The sequence below is a fragment of the Podarcis cretensis genome (genome assembly GCF_951804945.1).
Source record: "Podarcis cretensis genome assembly, chromosome: 14".
In the NCBI taxonomy this organism is placed as follows: Eukaryota; Metazoa; Chordata; class Lepidosauria; order Squamata; family Lacertidae; genus Podarcis; species Podarcis cretensis.
This window is the reverse complement of record NC_137183.1, coordinates 34,786,463-34,807,718: the sequence shown is the minus strand read 5'-3', so window position 1 is coordinate 34,807,718 and position 21,256 is coordinate 34,786,463. Positions and strand designations below refer to the sequence as shown.

General features: G+C 41.9%; 1 protein-coding gene across 36 annotated transcripts in view; it reads left to right on the top strand.

Moving 5' to 3' along the window:
• The window catches only part of RBFOX1 (RNA binding fox-1 homolog 1), a 1,485,186-nt gene that overhangs the window by 1,113,856 nt on the left and 350,074 nt on the right, over nt 1–21,256 (top strand). The window contains exon 1 of one of the 36 annotated variants that reach the window (XM_079952548.1): nt 19,106–19,875. The exons of 32 other annotated variants lie outside the window; for them this stretch is intronic. In XM_079952548.1, coding sequence (XP_079808674.1) covers nt 19,732–19,875 — 144 coding nt within the window. In that variant the 5' untranslated portion in view covers nt 19,106–19,731. Of the gene's footprint in view, nt 1–19,105; nt 19,876–21,256 lie in introns of those variants that run through there. 3 more of the 36 variants (XM_079952539.1, XM_079952536.1, XM_079952531.1) reach the window with 3 other exon arrangements.

Genomic DNA, 21,256 nt, shown 5'->3' with positions numbered 1-21,256 from the left:
AGACTGATCCCTCTTTTTTTGTAGGAGGTTTCTGCTGCTGAGGCTAATAGTGTGAGTTCTGTCCTCCTCATTTTAATGCTGATATTAATTACACAATTCTGGAAAAGGAGGAGGACGAGGAAGAAGAAGAAGAAGATTCTATGTAAACTTGAAATACTTTTTCTATACCGTCAACACCAAACATGATAGGTTATGGTTGATGCTAAGTAAGTCGGGGCTGAACTGGTGTGTACAAAGCCCCACTTGAAGGAAGCAGAAGCAGCTACCATACGCTCCAAGTGCCATTCACATTCTAGTCTATAAACACCCCACACATAGTGTCACACATGAGGTTTCTGGCAATTGGGAAATAGCAGTCCCTGGTTCAAATCGCACCACAGCCAGGAATATACAAGGTGCCCTTAGACCAGTTAATATTCCTTCCCATCTGAAATACAGAGCTGATAATTCTGGTCAATTTTGTAAAATCATTCAAGATAGTAAACTGCAGGGTTTGGGGATACTCTGAAAATGTATACAAATAGTAACTTTTTACACAACAAATGTGGTGTTTGGTTTTTCCTAATTCCGTCATTTAATTTAAGTATTGAGGCTGTTAGAACAAGGCAGGCATCTGCTGGATTAACATACTTCTCTCTCTCTCTGCTGCCGTGCCCTCGGCTTTCAATCTGTGCTGAGGTGTGTATTATGAGCCAATTTTCCACGTTTCAACACATCCTGGCAAGTGCCACGATGCAGAATTTTGACATGATAGATAGTGTCAAATGATCGCCTTTGATGCTTTACTTCTTCGAACATGGCGCATTGACAAGATATGTCAGGATCACTTCCGAAGGGTCCCGAAGATGCCTCATGTCAATGAGTAAGATTGATTGCAATGGGTTAGTTAGCTGAGGGTTCATTAATGATAAAACATCTGCCCTGTATATGTAAAGCTCTCAAGAGAAGTCAGTCTAAACTTTTGGCCCAAACTAACTCTATCCAGAACAATTTTCTTCAGATGTAACTAATTTCTCCCTCCGCCGCCTTTTGCTCTTGTCTAGTATGTATTTATATTGATGTGTTTAACTCACAGCCTGCTCCTCTGCCTGGAAGCAGAGACTCTCTTCCTCCCCCCTTTCTCCCTCTCCCTCTCTATACGCATACATACAGAGGGAAAAAATGAAATATCAATTCATAAAAATAAAAATTCTGAACCCTCAAACTAAATAAAATTAATATCATAAATATGAAGAGTCATATAAACAACCAAGGCAAAAGAACAACTGTTAAAAGAACAACATCACAAGGCCTTCTGAGTCACAAGCATTTTCACAACTTTTGTGGTGCTGAGGGTAGATTTAGAACCCTAAGAAATGTCATGAACACCACAAAAAAATCCATTTTCTAGAAGAAAAGCTCAAAATCTTCAAACCCTTTCTGCCACAAAGCAACACCAGAACATCTACCCTCCAAAAATAAAACACAGACCAAAAACAGGGCAGCAGCGACTTCCGGGAAATGGCAGCTGTGTTTCAAATGTGGCAAAAAAACTGTGCATCCTAGGTGCTATAGGCATCTGTTATCTGTAAAAATTAAAGTGGATGGAAAGTGTAGGGAGAGAAAATCAGTAGCTCTTGGATCACCTGGCCATGGAAACCAGTAGGTGCTCAAATTCCAAGGTGGCTCTAACTCCATCCTAGACATTGTTCTGTGAGATGTAGTTAAGGTGAATTCAACTCTTGGATGTCTCATCCAGGCTCCCACAGTGGCCATTCTGACAGATCCTTGATAATTGATTCTCCCTCTTCAATCCACCAGACCTCAAGAGCAAAAACAACAGTGAACCTGGTGGGAATCCAGGATTAGTTGTAGGAGTGTATGTTTCGCTTCAAGAAGGCTCTGTTGCTGGGGTCTACTCAAGAGGCAGGAGAGCATCCGCCTGCAAACAGTGACCCAACAAGGAAGTGGAGGAGCTGGTAGAGAGGATTTAAATCTCAGTCTCCTCTGGATTCTTGTTGTAATAGCTGCTTCTTGAGCTCCTTAGTAGCCAGCTTAAGTGGCCAGCTCCAAGACTCTGTGATTGAGTTTTGAGTTCCCACATTGGCCATGGACATCATGCAGCTTCCCATCCAGATATGGCAGTTTTAAGTGTCTGAAAAGGATGGCTTTTCTCATGGGGAGGGGAGGTACTACTGAAAGTGTAACACACATTTTTGGGGCGTAGGATTCATGGCATCAAGAATCTATTCACTTGTTCTACAAAAGTTGCTGAACTTACAAGGCATTTAAATATTTAGCTAATGTAGTGACTACTTCCACATCCCTGATGAGCCAACCGTCAGTCTCTAGACAGAGTGAAATGGCCCGAATAAATTCAACTCATAAAGCCTGCAGGCCACACCAGGACATGGATCTGCAAAGATTAATGTCCTCTAATTAATCCTGCTGTGCCCTGCTGAATCTTCTGGCTGTGGGGGAGTTAGGCAGCCTTCTGTAATTGCGGGTGTCAGTCTTGTGGATCTGGGACATGCAGGGCTCCAAAAAGTCTTCAGACAAAAGTCTCCATTTGTCTGAAGACGTAAGATGGACCCTCAAATGAAAAACAAGTTTTAAAAAATTGGATTTTCAGATGTTCAACTTAACACAATGTAGACTTTAAAACCCAACTTTAGAATATTACAATATTGGCATGGTAGTTGGTTTTCCAAACTCTAAAAATTGGCATTTAACTCCACAGACTTGGCCTTGAATTTTGACCTCAAATGCTATTATGGTTGAAATTCTAAACACATTTACCTGGGAGTAAAGCCCACTGGACACAAGAGCACTGACTTCTGAGTAAACTTACCTAGCACTACACTTTAACTGAACCTTAGGGCACTGCCAAACCCCCCCCCCCCCCCCCGTGACATCATCACTAAATTGAGAGGCCATTATGCAATGACATAGGGTTGGATCCAAAGGTGCTCCTCTGCTCACAGAAGGAGTTTTCTGGTCACGGGGGGGGGCATCTACCTCCTGGCCTGCACCATGCTGGCTGGGGCTGGTGGAACTTGTAGTCAAACAACACCAAGAATGCACCTATTGGCTCCCACGGCATTAGAATGTTACGTGAGATGGGCGGGACTGTATGTAAATATGGTGTTCTTTTTTGTGAAACCTCTTGTACAAGCAGAAGCAGAAGGATTGCTATAGAGCCATTAAAACATAGGGAAAGCCTGCTGGATAATGCCAATGGCCCACCTAGTCCAGAATTATAGAATTATAGAATCATAGAATCATAGAATTGTAGAGTTGGATGGGGTTCAACCCTCTGCAATGCAAGGCCAACCGGGGCCAACTATGGGAAACCCCCAAGCAGGAACCAAGTGCGAGAGTACTCTCCTCTCCTGCAGTTTCCAGCAACTGGTATTCGGAAGCATACCCTCTAGCAGGGGACAATTACTGACCATTGGTAGGTGGATAACCACTACTGCCTCTTGTGGGAGTGAGTTCCATAGTTTAACTATGCTCTATGTGAAGCAGTACTTTATCTTCCAACATTAAGCTTCATTGGATTTCCATTAATTCTGGTGTTATAAGGGAGGGAGAGAAAACATTTTCTCTAGCCAATTTACTACCGCACTGCATCAGCTATTCATCAGTTGTTCAGTGGTACTAGTGATCATTACACTTCTACCCATGGTGTTTTGGATCCAACCTAACCCCAAAACTTGGACAGTGTATTCTAAGTACTTTACTGTCACTCTCACTCAGTTGTGTTTTATTTTCATGTATTGATATTTTGGTTCTGTTTGTACTCACATAACAGAGGTAAGCCAACATTATGCCCTTTGGGTGTGGGTGTGTAAACGTTATTAAATTTTCTGTTTTACAATTTTAAATACTCATTTTACATCCTTAAGATATCAATGACTCCCCTTCTTCTCTTTCCATGGTTCATTTTACATATCATAAATCCCTGCATATTTTACAAAAAAATATACCGTTCAGTATTCCATTATTGCATCCATCAAAACTTATTTACGCTGTTGAATTTATCTTTATACTGCCAGCATTTTCAGCTGCACGCAATTATTTCCCATATATTCAATAAACCATAAATTCAACCTTCTTTGAACATACGTTCTTCTTGTTCTCTTATTCTGTATGTTAAGTCTGCAAGTTGAGAATTGGGGGAAATCATCCATAATGAATTGGGGGAAATGATCAAAAGTAGTTTCCCAAAAAAATCCAGAGCCCTTTCAGATTGGGGATAATTCAGACTGAAATTCCCCAGGTGTCCACAAAGGTTATTTATGTATTTTCCTACTGTGGCCCATGTTTTGTTAGCCCAAAAATGGAAAACGAGTGACTCCCAACCAAAGAAGAATGGCAACTTAAATTGACAGAATATTCACAACCCTCTGAATTCTTTGGACTACAACTCTCCTCAGCCTCCATCAGCATGGTCATGGGAGCTGTAGACCAACAACATCTAGAGGACACCACATTGGCTACCATGACTTATAACCCGATCCTGATCATGTTTACTCAGAGGTAAATATCGCTGGTTGCTGTGCGATTTGCTTTGGAGTAACTGTACAGCCATGGGCGTTTGTCATTAAGTGGCACTGGATTTATAAATGCTGGCACTGCATTTCTCTGGATCTGGTGATAGAAATATTAGGAAAGTCAATAGAAATAACACCATGCTTAACAAAAAGAAAGAAAGAAAATAGCAATTTTGATTTGCCTGAGGTATGCAGGGGGCCTCTGTAATGTTTTGATCTTTGTGCAAAGAGCTGGTAAAGAAAAGCAGATTTAATACAAAACCTTAAAATAGGAGTCAGGATTTTCATAACAGGAAAATACCGCTGGCATGATGAACTGTCACCTAGGGATTTTGAAAGGAAGAGAAAAGAGCCATCTTGTATTTTTAATTAGTCTTTGCAATACAGTAGACTTGCTTTAAGATGCTCCTGTTATTCACCTGCTTGCAAAGTACTCATCCGGTGCTTTCAAGGCAATGGAATTCAGGAAAAGGAAAAACATGTCAGTTCTTCAAATGAAGGTTATGGAAATCTCTATGACATAGAGGTGAGACCAGGAGGCATGTACTTATGGTGAGCCCTGCTAAGAGTCTCATTTCCCAGCTGACAGGTTTCAGTCTTCCTTTGGACCCATATGTAGTCACACTTGGACTGCTGAAAACTATAGTTTAGGAGTGGTGAACCTCAATCTTGGGTCCAAATGTGGTTCTCTAGGCCTCTTTCTCTAAGCCATGCCCCAAGCCCCATTCCTGGACCACATTCCTTCTTCCCAGGCTGCATCCCCCACAAGCCCTGTTTTGCATCCTCCACTAGAGCCTCTTCCTAGCTGGAACGTGGCTTTGATCTGTGAAGTTGCTTCTGTGGATGGACAATGGAGTTTTGTGTGTGTGTGTGTGTGTGTGTGTGTGTGTTAGGAACACCTGACTGTTGTGTGGCTGAACTCTAGCTGACTCTATGGAATTGATTTCCACAAAATGGAGTGGTGGCCACTAACTAGGATGGCTTTAAAAGAGGTTGAGACAAATTTATGGAGGGAATAACACTATCAGCTGCTACTTGCAACAATGGCTGTGTTCTTCCTCCACTACCAGAGGTAGTAAGACTTTGAATTCCAGTTCCTGGGAATCACAAGTGGGGAAAGTGATGTTGCACTCAGGTCCTGCTTGTGGGCTTCCCCTTGGGGCATCTGATTGGCCACAGTGAGTACAAGGTGCTGGATGAATTCGGTCACTGGCCTGATCCAGCAGGGCACTTTTATGTTCTTAGAAGTCACATCCATTGATCTGCCCACTTTTTTCTCTGCCCATAATCCCCTCTGGCATACGGCCCCTGGAAGCTTCCCCATGAAGGAATGTGGCTCTCAGGCTGAAAATGTTCCCTATCCCATCATAGTTGATATCAATCATACAAACTTTATCACAGGTTGTTGTTGTTTAAAAATAGAAGCAATAATTTAAGTAGTCAAATGTAGGTCACCTTCAAAAAAAATGGTTTTGTAAAATGCTTTGAGGTTTTACTACAATCAAACTATCTATCTACCATCTGTCTATATACATATATATATATATATATATATATATATATATATATATATATAATAGCTGTCAACCTTCCCTTTTTTGCGGGAAATTCCCTTATTCCAGCGCCGTTTCCCGCTGCTTCCCGCTGCTATCCCGGATTTTTAGATATCCCATAGACTGACCTCAGGACAGGTGAGGCTGCTGATCCCTTATTTTTAAATCTGAAAGTTGACAGCAATTATACACACACACACACACACACACACACAATAAATTAAAGATGGTGTTGTGTGGAAGCAAACAAGCTGGCACCTAGCGTTATGGAGAAGTCATACATGGAGACAATAAATGTGAAATTAGGACCTAGGTCATGTTCATTAATTTCACTGGATCTGCTCTGAGTAGGCATAAGATTGAATACAACCCATTGACTTCAGAAGTAATAAATCTGATACAGTGGAAATAATTACTAAAAATATACTCTCCTGTTGTTTTGTTGTTGTCCGTGCCCTTTTGTTTCTCTGGCAGATGCTTCTTTCCAACACCCATTTCCTCCTCTTCTCCTTTGTCCTCACTGCCCTTGGCCTCATTTGCCCTCATTGCCATTTAATTTGATTGGCTGTAGTGACCCACAACATTATGCTTATATGTGTCTGTGACAGCATTGTGTCAAAGCCAGTGTCATCAGGAAAATTGCATTGGTCATCACAGCCAGGTAGGATTGATCAGTAAGCAGTGCAGGCAAAGGGGACAGAGGACCACGATGTCAATGAAGAAGCAAAATGGTGCAGAGAAAGCAACACTGAAGGAAACAGTGTGACTAGCACCGGCCCTCCCATGAGGCAAAGTGACGCCGCTGCTTCAGCCACCTGAACCAGCCTGCCTCACTCAGGAAGACACTCCTGTCATCATTGTTGAAATAACATGTAGCTGCCAATCTGGTTACTTTACATGCCTAAGATGGGGTGTGGAGGGCTTCTGATCTTTGGCTCAGGAAGAAAATACTGTGTGTTTGCCCTGAATGTGACTCTAGTCAAAATCACACCATAAATTTAAAGTGTACACAATAAGTTGAGCTGTACACTCATACAGTAATTCACACATCATGCTCAATGAGCATGTGGTCTGTATACTTGTGTACACAAACACTGTAGATTTGTAGAAACAACATGTACCTGTGCTCAGTGTAATTTCTGAACAACCCTTTCATGATACTATATAGAGTTTCCACCTTTTCAATGACCTCGGCAACTTGCATTTGTCTAAATGCATTCAAATTTGTCAGTCTCTGCCATATACCTTGTATGTGTGTGTGAATTAATATCACATGCTTTAGAGAAGGACTCAGTGGTGGAGTACAGTGGTGCCCCGCAAGACGAATGCCTCGCAAGACGGAAAACCCGCTAGACGAAAGGGTTTTCCGTTTTGGAGGCGCTTCGCAAAACGAATTTCCCTATGGGCTTGCTTCGCAAGACGAAAATGTCTTGCGAGTTCCTGCGGGGTTTTTTCCCTTCCCCCCCCTTTTCCTAAGCCGCTAAGCCGCTTATCAGCTGATCCGCTGATAAGCCGCTTAACAGCTAATCGCTAAAAGCCGCTAAACCGCTAATAGCGCTAATCCGCTAAGCTGTCAATGGGCTTGCTTCGCAAGACAAAAAAACCGCTATACGAAGAACCTCACGGAACGGATTAATTTCGTCTTGCGAGGCACCACTGTACATATTTTGCATGCAGAAGAGCCCAGGTTCAATTCCTGGTATCTCCAGGGGCAGGAGAAAGAAAAATGCTACTGTCTGAAATTCTGGAGAGCTATTGTCAGCCATTGTAGACATTATTGAGCTCCATGGGCCAATGACCAAGCTTTATACACATCAGTTTTCTTATGAGACACATTAGGGCTGTTTTTGTTTTAAGCATTTAAATATCCATTTGCAGCAGGATTAGGGAACCTGTGGCCTCCAGATATTGCTGGACTACAACTCCCATTCTCCCGTTGTTCTTAATGCTGACCATGCTGCCTGTGGAAGATGGAGATGGGAGACAGAGTCCAGAAAGATATAGAGGGCTGCAGATTCCCCACCCCTTTCCTACAGGAGCAACCACAGAAGATAAATAGTATATTGGTCAGACATTCCATAAACCAAAAGTGCTGAGAAGCTCTATGTGAAATGTTGTTAACAAAAGATCCAGGACTGATCACAGGAAGTACTTCTTTGCACAATTTTTAATTACATTACAGTTGTGAGAGCAATACCTACCTGCTTTGACAGACAAATTCATGTAGGATAAATCTATTGATGGTTATTAGCAACAAGAAGAAAAAAAGATTTCCACAAACATGGAAAGCCTGTAGCCCAGTGGCAGAACATCTTCTCTTCCTTAGAAGGTCCAAGTTTAACCCCTGGCTCCCTGGGTAGGATGGGGAGAAGACTCCTGCCTGAAAGCACTGCCACTGCCAGTCAATATTTGGAATACTGAATGAGCTGTACCAATGGTGTGAGTCAGTATAAATCATGTCCCTATGGATGCAATATATCGCTGCATACCAGACTATGGGGGCACATGACAGGAGCTGGCTGATAGCTTCAGCCAGTACCGTGTGTTTTATTCCTGTTGAAGTGTCTCCTGTCCTGCAGTTCCCACAACCTGCAAAACTCTTTTTTTTTTTTTTAACCATACTCTCTTTCTCCCTCTCCCTTTTAAAAAATGATGCCACTGGACTTTCAGGAATGAACAGCAGGTCTGCCTGTCCTACTGTACTTTTCCCCCACCCTTGAAAATAACTGGCAGGTCCAGCACCTCGTTAAAGGCATCAGCCTACTACCGTTATTAGTTTGACATTCCAAATTGGAACAAGGAAGGTGGAAACATTGATTGTTCCTTTTGTAAGAAAGGGCCCCAACTAATCTCTCCAGCTCAGTCATTGTCATTAAACGAAAGCCTTTTTCACCTCCGAGTTTTCCAATTCAAATCCAGTACAGGTCATTTCATTTTGCTGTGTGTGTATGTGTGGTGTGTGTGATATAAATCGGAAGGCTAAGTCCAGTCACTAACAAATGAACCCGACTGCAATTGACACTAATTGGCTCCCTAGTCGTCCGTCTCAGCAGAGCAGCCAAGGATCAAGCATAGTGTAGTGTGTGGATCTGTCAGGGTCCCACCAGATCAGGCTTGGTACACATTAACAGTGATGTATGGGCAAGGGCACTATTGACATTGCATTACCTGTCTAGTTTTATGCTGATTGGAGAGTGATGAACAGTGTGAATTCTTGAGGACTTTTCTTGCACATTTCTCCCCAGCCCCCCAGCCCCAAATTATGTTCTCTCAGGTGTTCTCTGAGCAGTACCTTTTCTCTGAAAAGGCCTCCAGAAACTGCAGAGTTTGGTCCTAAGCAAAAATAAATAAATGTGAAAATGTCACACTCGCAAAAAAACAGTAATAAAAATGCAACTTTATTTTTTGATTCCCAGTACATCTCCCTGAAAATACTTTTGAGAAGCAACCCCAAAACTTTGCTCTGAATGTTGTCATTGGCAAATATTCGTCAGGTCAAGTGGAATTCCCTGGGGAAATTCTGGGGAGGTCCTCCGGTTTTCACCTGTTGCAGCAAAAATTCTAAAACTACAATGTGAACAAAGTACTTGGGCAAGTTCAGCCAAGCAGCTGAAATTGGTATCACTGGATCAAGTCCATCATTTTGTTGAATTAATTCAACAAAATAGATTTTGAGTAAATGTGCAATTAATTGTTACTGTTTTGAATTTTATTTTGTTATTATATTTTTTAGTAGGCTGTGCAAATCACTATTCTGAATAATGTGTGGTCATTGTTGTTGTTTTTAAATAGGGTAGGGTAGGGGGCACTGAGGATGAGTTTATGGAACCAAAGACCCAAAAAGGTTTGGGAACCACAGACTTATTGCATCAAATAGGGGCGGGAGTGTCTGTCTTGAGTCCAGGAGGTGGCTAAATTTCTCCTTGATAGATGGAGTTTACCCAAACTCTTTGAAAGTGGCAGTGATAAGGTTGTTCCGGGGGGGGGGGGAACTATTCTGGACCTATGATGACAACTATAGACCCCTTCCTGGTTAAATTGCTTGAACAGATTATCATTACTGGCCAATTTCAGGCACTGTTGAATGGCACTGATTTATTATAGCCATTTCAGTTAGGCTTTTGACCTGGTATTGGAACAGGAATCTGCTCATTGGCCTATGGGATGACCTTTACTGACAGAAGGACAGAAGGAGTGTGACCCTGTTGATGTGCAGATGATGTATTGAAGTGGGGAGAGTGCTTCTGCACTCAGGTTTAGCTTGTGGGTTTCCCATAAGCATCTGGTTGGGTACTACAATAATAGGATGGTGGCAGGGCTGGCCCACCCATGAGGCAAGGTGAGGCAACAGCTTCAGGCAGCAGGACCCAAAGTCCTCTGTCTGATCTGGCCACAAAGGTATGCATTGGCCACTGCTGCTGCAGTGGCAGTGACAGCTGTGGCATGTTCCTTGGAGACCGATCTGTCTCCTCCTTGGCAGCCCCTGCCCATTGCCATTCTACAGAAGACTCTTAGTGAATAGGAGGTGATGCTGGCTTTCTTCCACTCTTGTTCCTGATGTAGATATTCATTCCTCCATTATTCCCAATGTAGATATTCACTCATTCCTTGTTTCCTAGTGGGGAGCTAGCACCAGTGCCATTTTGTGCTTTGCTTCAGGTCCCAAAATGTATTGGACCAGCCCTGGATAATGGACTAGATGGACCAGATGAACCTTTGGTGTTCATCCAGCAGGAGTGAGAGGACTGCTTCTGATGAAAGAAAACAGAAGTATGAATAGGTGGAGTAGGTTCACCAGCCTTCCAGACAGAATGTTGGATAGCTTGCCCAGTCTAAGGAATAGAACCGCCTGCTGCACTAATCTGTGCTCGCCCCATTCATTGTTGTTTACCATTGTTGGATGAATGTCTTCACTTGAGTAGCCTTATCACCTGCTGTGCAATGTGTAGCAATGTGTGTTACCTGCTGTGCCTTTGAACAGCATTTTGCATATGTATCACACTGATCTGAGCATTAAAGCTTTTGGGGGGGAAACATCACTGGAGTTCATTATCAAGTGAGAGCCAGGACAGAGTCTTCCACTACCAAATAACTAAGGGGTGACTTATTTATTCATTGAATTTTTATACTGCCTTATACCCAGAGGTCTCAGGGTGGCTCACAGAACAAAATCAAAATATATAACCACAAAATATATAATCAAAAGAAAAACAGCAACCCAAGAGTTTCTGTTCCCTTTGTTCTCCTTTGGCCATTTAAGAAGAAATATTTCTTTGTGTCTGGTATATTTCTCCCCGTTACCAATTCTGCAAGACAATTGAATTATCCATTGGACTCAGGCTGGATATATTTTGCATCATCTCAACCCCCATGCCAATCTCTGTTGTGGTGATGATAATAGGGATGGTGTGACTGCATAGCCTGTGGGATGACAGGGTGAATAATGTGGGTCTTCCTCCAACCACATTGTTCCTGCTAAACAACAATAAAAACAAAAGAAAATATTATTGCAAGCTTGATTTGATCAATTAATGATGAATAAGGAGTGTGGGATGACTGGTTGATGATGGACTTCTCAACTCAGGTTTCCCCTGACTACAACACCCACTGATGGGATCTACTTTTATCCATTATAAAAGATAAAGGGACATCATGATAGATGATATAGATAGATGATAGATGATGATGATGATAGATGATAGATGATAGATGATAGATATAGATAGATAGATAGATAGATAGATAAGATAGATAGATGATAGATGATAGATGATAGATAGATAGATATAGATGATAGATAGATAAATAGATAGATGATAGATAGATAGATAGATGATAGATAGATATAGATGATAGATAGATAGATAGATAGATAGATAGATAGATAGATAGATGATAGATAGATAGATAGATAGATGATTGATAGATGATAGATAGATAGATAGATAGATAGATAGATAGATAGATAGATGATAGATAGATAGATAGATAGATAGATAGATAGATAGATGATAGATAGATAGATAGATAGATGATTGATAGATGATAGATAGATAGATAGATAGATAGATAGATAGATAGATAGATGATAGATAGATATGTCTATCTATCCGTCTATCATCTGTCTGTCTATCTATATCATCTATCTATCTTTCATCTATCTATGAAATGATTATGAAACTTAAAATGTGCAGGATTGTGCCTTTGGATTAGACCAGAGATGAGGAACCTGTGGCCTCGCAGATATTGTTGGTCTTCAATTCCCATTAAACACAGCCAATACAGTGGTGCCCCGCAAGACGAATGCCTCGCAAGACGAAAAACTCGCTAGACGAAAGAGTTTTCCGTTTTTTGAGGTGCTTCGCAAGATGAATTTCCCTATGGGCTTGCTTCACAAGACGAAACGTCTTGTGAGTTCTTGCAAGTTTGTTTCCTTTTTCTTAAAGCCACTAAGCCGCTAAGCCGTTAATAGCCACTAAGCCGCTAATAGCCGCTAAGCCGCTAATAGCTGTGCTTCGCAAGATGAAGAGACTCGCGGAACAGATTAATTTCATCTTGTGAGGCACCACTGTAGTCATAAATGATGGGCGTAGTAGTCCATCAGCATCTGAAAAGCATCATGTTGCCCGTCCTTGAATTAGACCAATATATTGCAGCAGGTGTCAACTGGAGGGCAACACCTTTGTTACGTCTGGATTAAGCTTGCTTTTATCATGCAGACCTTATCCAGTAGCAAATAATTCATCCACATTGTAATCAATCAACTTGATTAGCCTATTTTCCTGCCAAATGAGAAGGAGAATCTTTCCCACCACCTGCTTCCTAGGACTAATAATCTGCTGTGGAAATGTAGTGAAGACACTCTTACCTCCCCCCCTCCACTCCTTAGTTTGATATTATAGGTAACCAGATTACCAGTGGTCTATATAAAACATGATAAGTTGGAGGAACGTGGGTGGCGCTGTGGGTTAAACCACAGAGCCTAGGGCTTGTCGATCAGAAGGTTGGCGGTTCAAATCCCTGTGACGTGGTGAGCTCCCGTTGCTCGGTCCCTGCTCCTGTCAACCTAGCAGTTCAAAAGCACGTCAAAGTGCAAGTAGATAAATAGGTACCGCTCTGGCGGGAAGGTATATGGTGTTTCCGTGCGCTGCTCTGGTTCACCAGAAGCTGCTTAGTCATGCTGGCCACATGACCCAGAAGCTATACGCCTGCTCCCTCGGCCAATAAAGCAAGATGAGCGCCGCAACCCCAGAGTTGGCCACAACTGGACCTAATGGTCAGGGGTCCCTTTACCTTTTTATGCAAAGTTGGAGTAGGAAAGTGGCAATCAAAATGATGAAGGGAATGAGGAAAGGCTGCAGCATTCAGGACTTACTAGTTTAGAGTAAGGTGAGTGAGATGTGACACGATAGAAATTTATATAATTGTGCATGCCATGGAAAAAGTGAGTAAATACATGTTTTTCGCCCTCTTTCTTAACACTAGAACTCATGTGCCTCTAGGAGTATGAATGTCGAAAGATTCACAACAGATAAATGACAGTGCATAGTTAAAGCATGGAACTCACTCCCACAGGAGGCAGTGATGGTCCAAACCTGCATGGCTTTAAAAGAGATTTGACAAATCCAGAGTATTGATAAGGCTATTGATAGCTACTATTTATTATGGTTATGCTCTGCCTCCACTGTCAGAGGTCATAATGCTTCTGAATATCAGTTACTGAAAGCCACAGTGTGTGTGTGCTCTTGTGTGCAGGCCCTGCTTGCAAGTTTCCCATAGACATCTGGTTGGCTCCTGTGAGAACAGGATGCTCCAACAAGGCTCTTCTCATGTTCTTGTGCTCTTGTGCTAATATAGGATTGGACCCTCTACTAAAGTATTGTCTATACTAGTTGCCAGTGTGTCTTTACAGGGTATCAGGCAGGATTATTTCCTGGTACTACCCAAGATGTTAGAAATTGAAAGTGTGACCTTTTGCATACAATACATGTACAGGGTGAGTCCTTTAAAAGAGGCCCCGTGGATACAGAGTACACATGTTCCACGGGGCCTCTTTTAAAAGACTCACCCTGTACATGGAGCTATAGTTCTTCCTCTCAGTTGTGTGTGAACTCATCCTGAAGTCGGGCACCCATGCTTTAAATTACTTCTCTGCCTACCTATGCAGATGTTGAACCATAATTTCATCTATCAGTTATGAGAGCTTATCGGATATTCTGAGAGCATCTGATGCTGTCAAATAGACCTCAGCATGTTCTGGATGGGAGGCCAATAGAAATCACATAGAGGCTGAAATGAAACATTAAAAGTGTTATGTGGCTACTGCCAAAAGCAGCTCTGTGTTCCCTGACACCCCCTTCCCAAGCGATAACATCTAGCGTATTGTGCTGAAAGTTTTACCATTCTTAATTAACGAGAAAATAAATTCCATTCAGTAATTACCAGAGAGGAGAGAAAAATCTGACAGCATTATGGATAGGACACTGGTTATTAATTGTGTTTAGTTTATATGTGGCGTGGCCAAGAGGTTCTGTGATTGCCTTTTCCTTCGTTCTACAAATCATCTCACCTGTATGCTACATTATGCAGCCTTCCTAGGTGCCCATGCTTATGTTTAATCTCTCAAATCAATGCTTTCCATATCAGAAGCATGGGGTGCCAAGGTCTACACTCTGCAGCCTTCCAAGGTGTGATTGCTTCAGTTAAATCTCCCCTATTAAGCTTTTTTTTCATATCAGGACGTATGGGGAACTGCAAAGGTTTGAAGGGTGGATGACAAATAATGAATTCCTTTTTGGGAGAAATCTTCCTATTGAGATCAAGCAAGCACCTTCACTTTAATCTTTTCAGTTCCTGCTAAAAAACATTCATGCTTAAAGAAGCCTACCCAGATACTTAGCAAGTTAAGGTAATTTTAATCTGTTTTAGTGTTTTATTTAGTGTTGTGATTTTTTTTCTTGATCTCACAGCTTTATCTTTCATAAACTGTTGTGAGGGTTATTGTTTTTACAATCAAGCAGTGTATAAATTTTATGAAATAAATAAGTAAACCACCTTCCCTCTTCTTCCAGGGAGGATGGGTGTCACAAATTTCTTCCCCCTGAAAGGAGGGTAGCTGCATCCCACATCCTACCCCCTGATCTTAGCTAAAAGGCCGAGAAGTGGTGGCTTCAGCTACATAAATAGGTAATATGTGTATCCACAGAAAACTTTCTGTGCTTAGGGACACAGGAAACTGCCTCATAGTCAGAACTTTGGTGCATCTCAGTATAATGATTTGGTAGTGGCTCTCCATGGTTTCAGAAAGGGGGCATTCCCAGCCATATATGGAGATGCCAGGGATTAAAACTGGGACCTTTTGAATGCAAATAAGATGTTCTACTACTGAGCTACAACCCATCTAGATCACGTGCTTTGGTTTACTGTGTCTGGAATTATAAATTACTAAGGAGGGTGGCACTGTGGGTTAAACCACAGAGCCTAGGACTTGCCGATCAGAAGGTTGGCAGTTCGAATCCCCGCGACGGGGTGAGCTCCTGTTGCTCAGTCCCTGCTCCTGCCAACCTAGCAGTTCGAATGCACGTCAAAGTGCAAGTAGATAAATAGATAGGTACCACTCTGGTGGGAAGGTAAACGGCATTTCCGTGCGCTGCTCTGGTTCGCCAGAAGCAGCTTAGTCATTCTGGCCACATGACCTGGAAGCTGTACACCGGATCCCTCGGCCAATAAAGCGAGATGAGCGCCACAACCCCAGAATCAGCCACGACTGGACCTAATGGTCAGGGGTCCCTTTACCTTACCTTTAAGACCTCTTAAACTCACTGTGGTGAGATGTACTTCTGATATTCTGAGCGATACTGAATATGTTATTTGTTGGAAGGGGGATAATGAGAAGTGAAGCCACTGCTCAGGTGGTGGCCTAGAATCTCCTTCCAGCCTGGATTTCCTGTGGCAAAAGTTGGTTTATAAATATCACCGACTAATAAACGTGTTACTGATCATGTAAATACATATGAAGACACACCTTACTGCAACTTTTTCTTCTTCTTGAAAGCAGCTTGGTTGCTGGGGGGAGCCTGAAGTGCTTCATTTATAGCACACATTTTGCTTGCTTGCTTAAAGCATTGCTTTGAGAGCTGAAGAACCATGGACAGTTCTAAACCATCCAGACACAAAGCGTTTAGTGCTGTTTGACTGCAAAACTAAAACAATGAAATGAAACCACCCATAATATATAGAGAAAATGGGTTTGTTCATCTCTTATGCAACATATTTGTTTTTCATTGCCCATTACGATAGGGTCTTATTAGAGGCCCATGTTTTATTTATCAGGGTGTTTCTGTGAGTCGGCTGAAGAATAAAGAGAAAGAAAGAAAGAAAGAAAGAAAGAAAGAAAGAGAGAGAGAGAAAGAAAGAAAGAAAGAAAGAAAGAAAGAAAGAAAGAAAGAAAGAAATCTCTTTCTTTCTATCGGCTCAGGGCATTTGCTGAATAACATGTTTAGTGTTCTGGAAAAAGAGGAGAGGAGCATGAGATATTCCTGTCAGAACAAGGGACTGCTTAAGGCAAAGGGATAGAATGAAGAAGGGGGAGGATATGAGAAAGTGGCTATAAGGGACTTCATTTTTATGTTAGCTTTTATTTTTACCCTCCTTCCTTCCTTTCTTGTGTGTGCGTAGGCTTTTATTCCCCCCCTTTTTTATTCCCCCTTTTTGTGTTATAAATTAATTTGTGCTCTTCAGTGTAGGAGTGCTATCCGAGAACCTCAAGCTCATGATACATGGACTTTCCCTGCGCATGAAAGCAAGCCCTGTTTTGTAAGTCCAAGCATTTTCCTTATTTTTAGCCATTTAATAGGTGTGTGATTTGGGTGGCGCAGGTTTGTTAGAGGGGTGTCTTGCTTTGGGAACAGGTGTATTTTTGGTTGTAACACCCGGCCTTGTCTCAGTCCTGTGGGTGGGGTTCTTGCAGTAAGATTGCTATAGATTTCTCTCTCTCTCTCTCTCTCTCTCTCTCTCTCTCTCTCTCTCTTTCTCTTTCTCTTTCTGTCTCTTAAAGGAGCTTTTTCAAATGTGTGCACGTCTCACAATGCAACAGCTAATTACCTTCCGAGTTGAGAGCTGTTTGCCTGAATCACAGGAATTCTCTAGTGATCTGTTTGCATTTTAGTTCAATAGTAGCTTGGGAAAGAAATGAATCTTTATTTAAAGGGAAATATGTGCTATCAATTTAGTTGCAACCTTTCCAACACCATTTTTTTTTAATACACCCACATAAAAACAACAAGAAATGGCACAGAATATATTTCTGTGTGAAATTATTATATTTCCCACTAACTCTAAATGTTCCCTCACTTGGTACAGATTGTAGCCTATTTTGCCTCCCCCCCCTTTTCTTATTCTTATTATTATTATTTTTTAAGTTGGGTTCCCTCTGAATGTTTGAAAAGTTCTGCTTCTGGAAAGGAACCTTGAGAGGGAAGGGAAATGGAGGGGAATCCTGAAGAGTAATTTGCTGAGATTCAGCCTTTTTATGGAAGAATTAATAATTCAATGCATTTGTCAAATTCCATTTTGAATAACACCAGTATCTTTTGTTACATATTAGTAACATGTGGAAGGGAGGTGGGGAAAGAAATTTGACCTCAAGGACAAGTTTTGAGCATAAATGATTTAATTTGCAGATCACATCCGATTTTATTACATGAAGACTAACTAGATCTACTAATGAATAATTATTACTCCATAAAATAAAGGGGGGGGGGAGACAGTTTGCGACAGTTGAATACTAATTCCAATGAGGGACATTACTCTCTCTTAAGTAAAAAAGTAAACATTACATTCCCCCTGGTGACTAATGGTGTTTGTTCATGTAACCTGACAGAATAGCCTCTTATAATGGATTGTCCTTCTGACACATTTTATAATCTTAAATGAAATTATATATCTGTATCTGTATCTGTATCTGTATCTGTATCTGTATCTGTACACACAAACAGAGAGAGAGAGAGAGAGAGAGATGTTTTCTTCCCAGGAAAGGAGAGAAAGGGAGGGAAAGGATTGTGCCACACCATGATCTTTATTCCACGAGATTCTGCTGTGGTTCCTAATCTAATTTTTCACAGCAGTTAATGATTTTACAAGCTTCTGTGAAATGCAGAAGGGGAGATAGGTGTGAAGTATATTATGGAAAATAAAAATAAAAAGATTTGGGAGATGTGTGTGCGCACTCATATTATTTCCTAGATATATGGTATACGTATATTCATTTCACCTCACCCTGAGTGATTTTGATAAGGGGGCTCTAGAAATTTAAATATACTTTCAACATTCCATGGTATCTAAACAAGTGGTTTTAAAATCAGAATTAATATTAAGAATAAGAAATGCTTCCCCCCTCGTTCCTGTGGCTTTCATACATCAGATTGTACTTCTGGTGCAATAGGACTCAGTATAAAATGTGAGTTCAAGCTTTCCTTTCAAGTCAGGCATGTAAAGTCCATCTGTGTGTGTGATGGGGGTGTATGTTTGTGTGTCCCTGTGTATGGTACATGTTTTGAAAAGGATGGCCAGAGAGATAGGCACAGATCAAAGCCATGTGTATCTTCTAGAGTATTTTAACTTTCTTTTGTGCTTCTATACTTTTAATGCATGTTTTTCTAAACACACACATATAGAGAGACTTTGTTTTCTCTCTGTTTGCCTGATTTCTTCGATGGGGGATTCCCTAACTGCTTGTCAAAACACACACACACACACACACAAAAAAAAAAAACTGGAGAGGAGGGGTGTCTGTGGTGAATCATAACAGCCTTTCTCGTCCCAGCTGGGCAGTGACATTAATTGCCCAAACCTCATGACTGTATATGATGCCTGTCTCTCTCCTTCTGCATCCTCTCCAGGGATTTTTAAAATGCAGTTATTTGAATTTTTGGTGAGTGGTACAGAGACCCTGCCCTGGTTAGGACCCATTTGACAAATGAGAGGAGCGGAGTAGCATCAGCCACACCAGAAGGAGTCTCTCTCTCTCTCTCTCTCTCTCTCTCTCTCTCTCTCTCTCTCTCTCTCTCTCCAAGGGAGCCAGGCTTTTAATGTGGAACAAACCCTTCCAACCGCGGTTGTCACTGAGGGGGAGTTTCAGCAGCTCAGCTTAGAAGCTGCCGGCTGCCTTCTCTCCTTTGCTTATTAAATCTCACCACCACCACCCCCTTTTTTTTCTCTCCTTCCCACACCTCTCTGTTTTTGTTTCGTTCGAGTGAGCTGGGGGGGGTGTTGTTTGGCAGCATTGGGTGGGATTACCCTCCCAAACGAAAATTGTACCAAATGGCCTTGCCTTCACAATTGAACGTAGTGGGGCTTTAACACTGGGAGCTGGAGGTGAGGAGGCTGGCAAGGTTGCGTTGTTAAAAAGAGGGGGGGAGAGAGAGAAAGAAACACCCTGAGAAGGGATGTTTTTGAGAGGTTGTGTGTCTTTTTGAGAGAGAGAAAACAAAAGCAAAAAAAAACCCACACATCTGAGAGAAAGAGAGAGAGAGAGTGCTGGCAGTTGTGGTGTTGGGGGTGGCTGGTTTGGGTTGGGGGGGAGAGAAGAGAGAGAGAAATAAATAACCAAGCTTGCACCAGAGAGGCAGCAGCAACGTGCGTGTATGCAACCCCCTTCACTTGTCCTACGTCGGGTTCAAAGCAGCAACATGCAGCATCCTCTGACGGGGACGACCTGCGTTGCGCTGCCGAACGTCGGCATGTGTCCCCAGCTGTCCTGTGCCTTGACTTTTATGTATTTACAGCAGGTAAGTCGCAGCAACTTTTTTTCGTCTCTTCCAACTCTCTCTCCCCCACCCTTGCTTCTCTCTCTCCCCCCACCACCACTCTCACCTGGGTTTGGTCATTCCCTCTTCTTGTCACTGTATTGTCTGTACCCCATGAAGTGGAAACAGCTTTCTGCCTGAATGGAATGTGTAATTGTCTCTTTCATGTGCCTGTGTGTGTTTGCCTGTGTACGAATGCATCCAAATAAGCAAAAGAAATTAATTCGTACGGGAAAGTCGCCTCTGCGCCTCCGTTTTCTTTAATGGTACAGCTTCAATGCATGTGATCTCAAATATTCTAAAGTTTTGAGGATGGTTCCCCCCCTTCTGTGGCTTTGGTTTTGTATTTGCTCTGGGAACGCTATGCATGCAAGGTTTAGATAGATGATAGATAGATAGATAGATAGATAGATAGATAGATGGTAGATTTTAGCCACGCAAAATTATGTTTATTGTTATTATTATTTTAAATCCTTATTCTCCCCCCTCCCAGTTTTTGCTTCTGGGAATCAAATTTGTTTTTCAAAGTACAGTCCTGGGGCAAATTTAGTTTAAACTCACAATTTGTCATGTGAGTCCTTCATTGGAATTAGATGCCAGTGGAGGATAAATGGATCTGAAGTAGGGGGAAAGAGCAGTATAGATGGTAGAAGTTTGCCAGATCAGTTGATGGGTCATTTGGAAATCTGTGATTTGCATCTAGATATTTATCAATGGGCTTCGTATTGAGGGTTTACTATGGGGAGGGGGGAGGGCATAGGCAGTTACCTCCAACTTAGAAATCAGTGGTTCCCCCATTATTATTATTTTTCAGCATCTTAATATTAGGAGTCCCCCCCAACTGGTGTTACAAATAAGTTTTGGGGTTTGTTGCCTTTTGTCCGTGAAATTTCAGAAGGGAAAATAAATTAGGGCTGCATAGCAAGACATCTGACTCCACTTACTTAAAAGTAAATCCATTGAAATCAATTGGGGGGATATTTCTCCCAGGCAAATGTTCAAGCGTCTAAGTGTCAGCATCTCACAATGGCATGCCTCTGCTTAGAATTCTTATTATAAATGTACAGTTTTGTGGGTAATAAACTGAGCCTCCTACTACAGAGGGGATATGCACTGGGTGCAAAGGAGCAAGATTAAAATATATTGTCATGCAAATGTAATTGCATTTATTCTGTTGAGAGTGTCATCTGCCACCCTCCCCCCCCTTTCTGCATTTACTATAACTCAGCTGAAGCGTACGGTACAGGAGCATTTATCTATTAACACTCAGCTGCTACGGCAGTTTAGATGTCACATACAGATGTGTGCAAAGCAATACGGAACTTTCTTTCCTTGTCTCTCTTTAGGGGGAAAAACAGAGCAA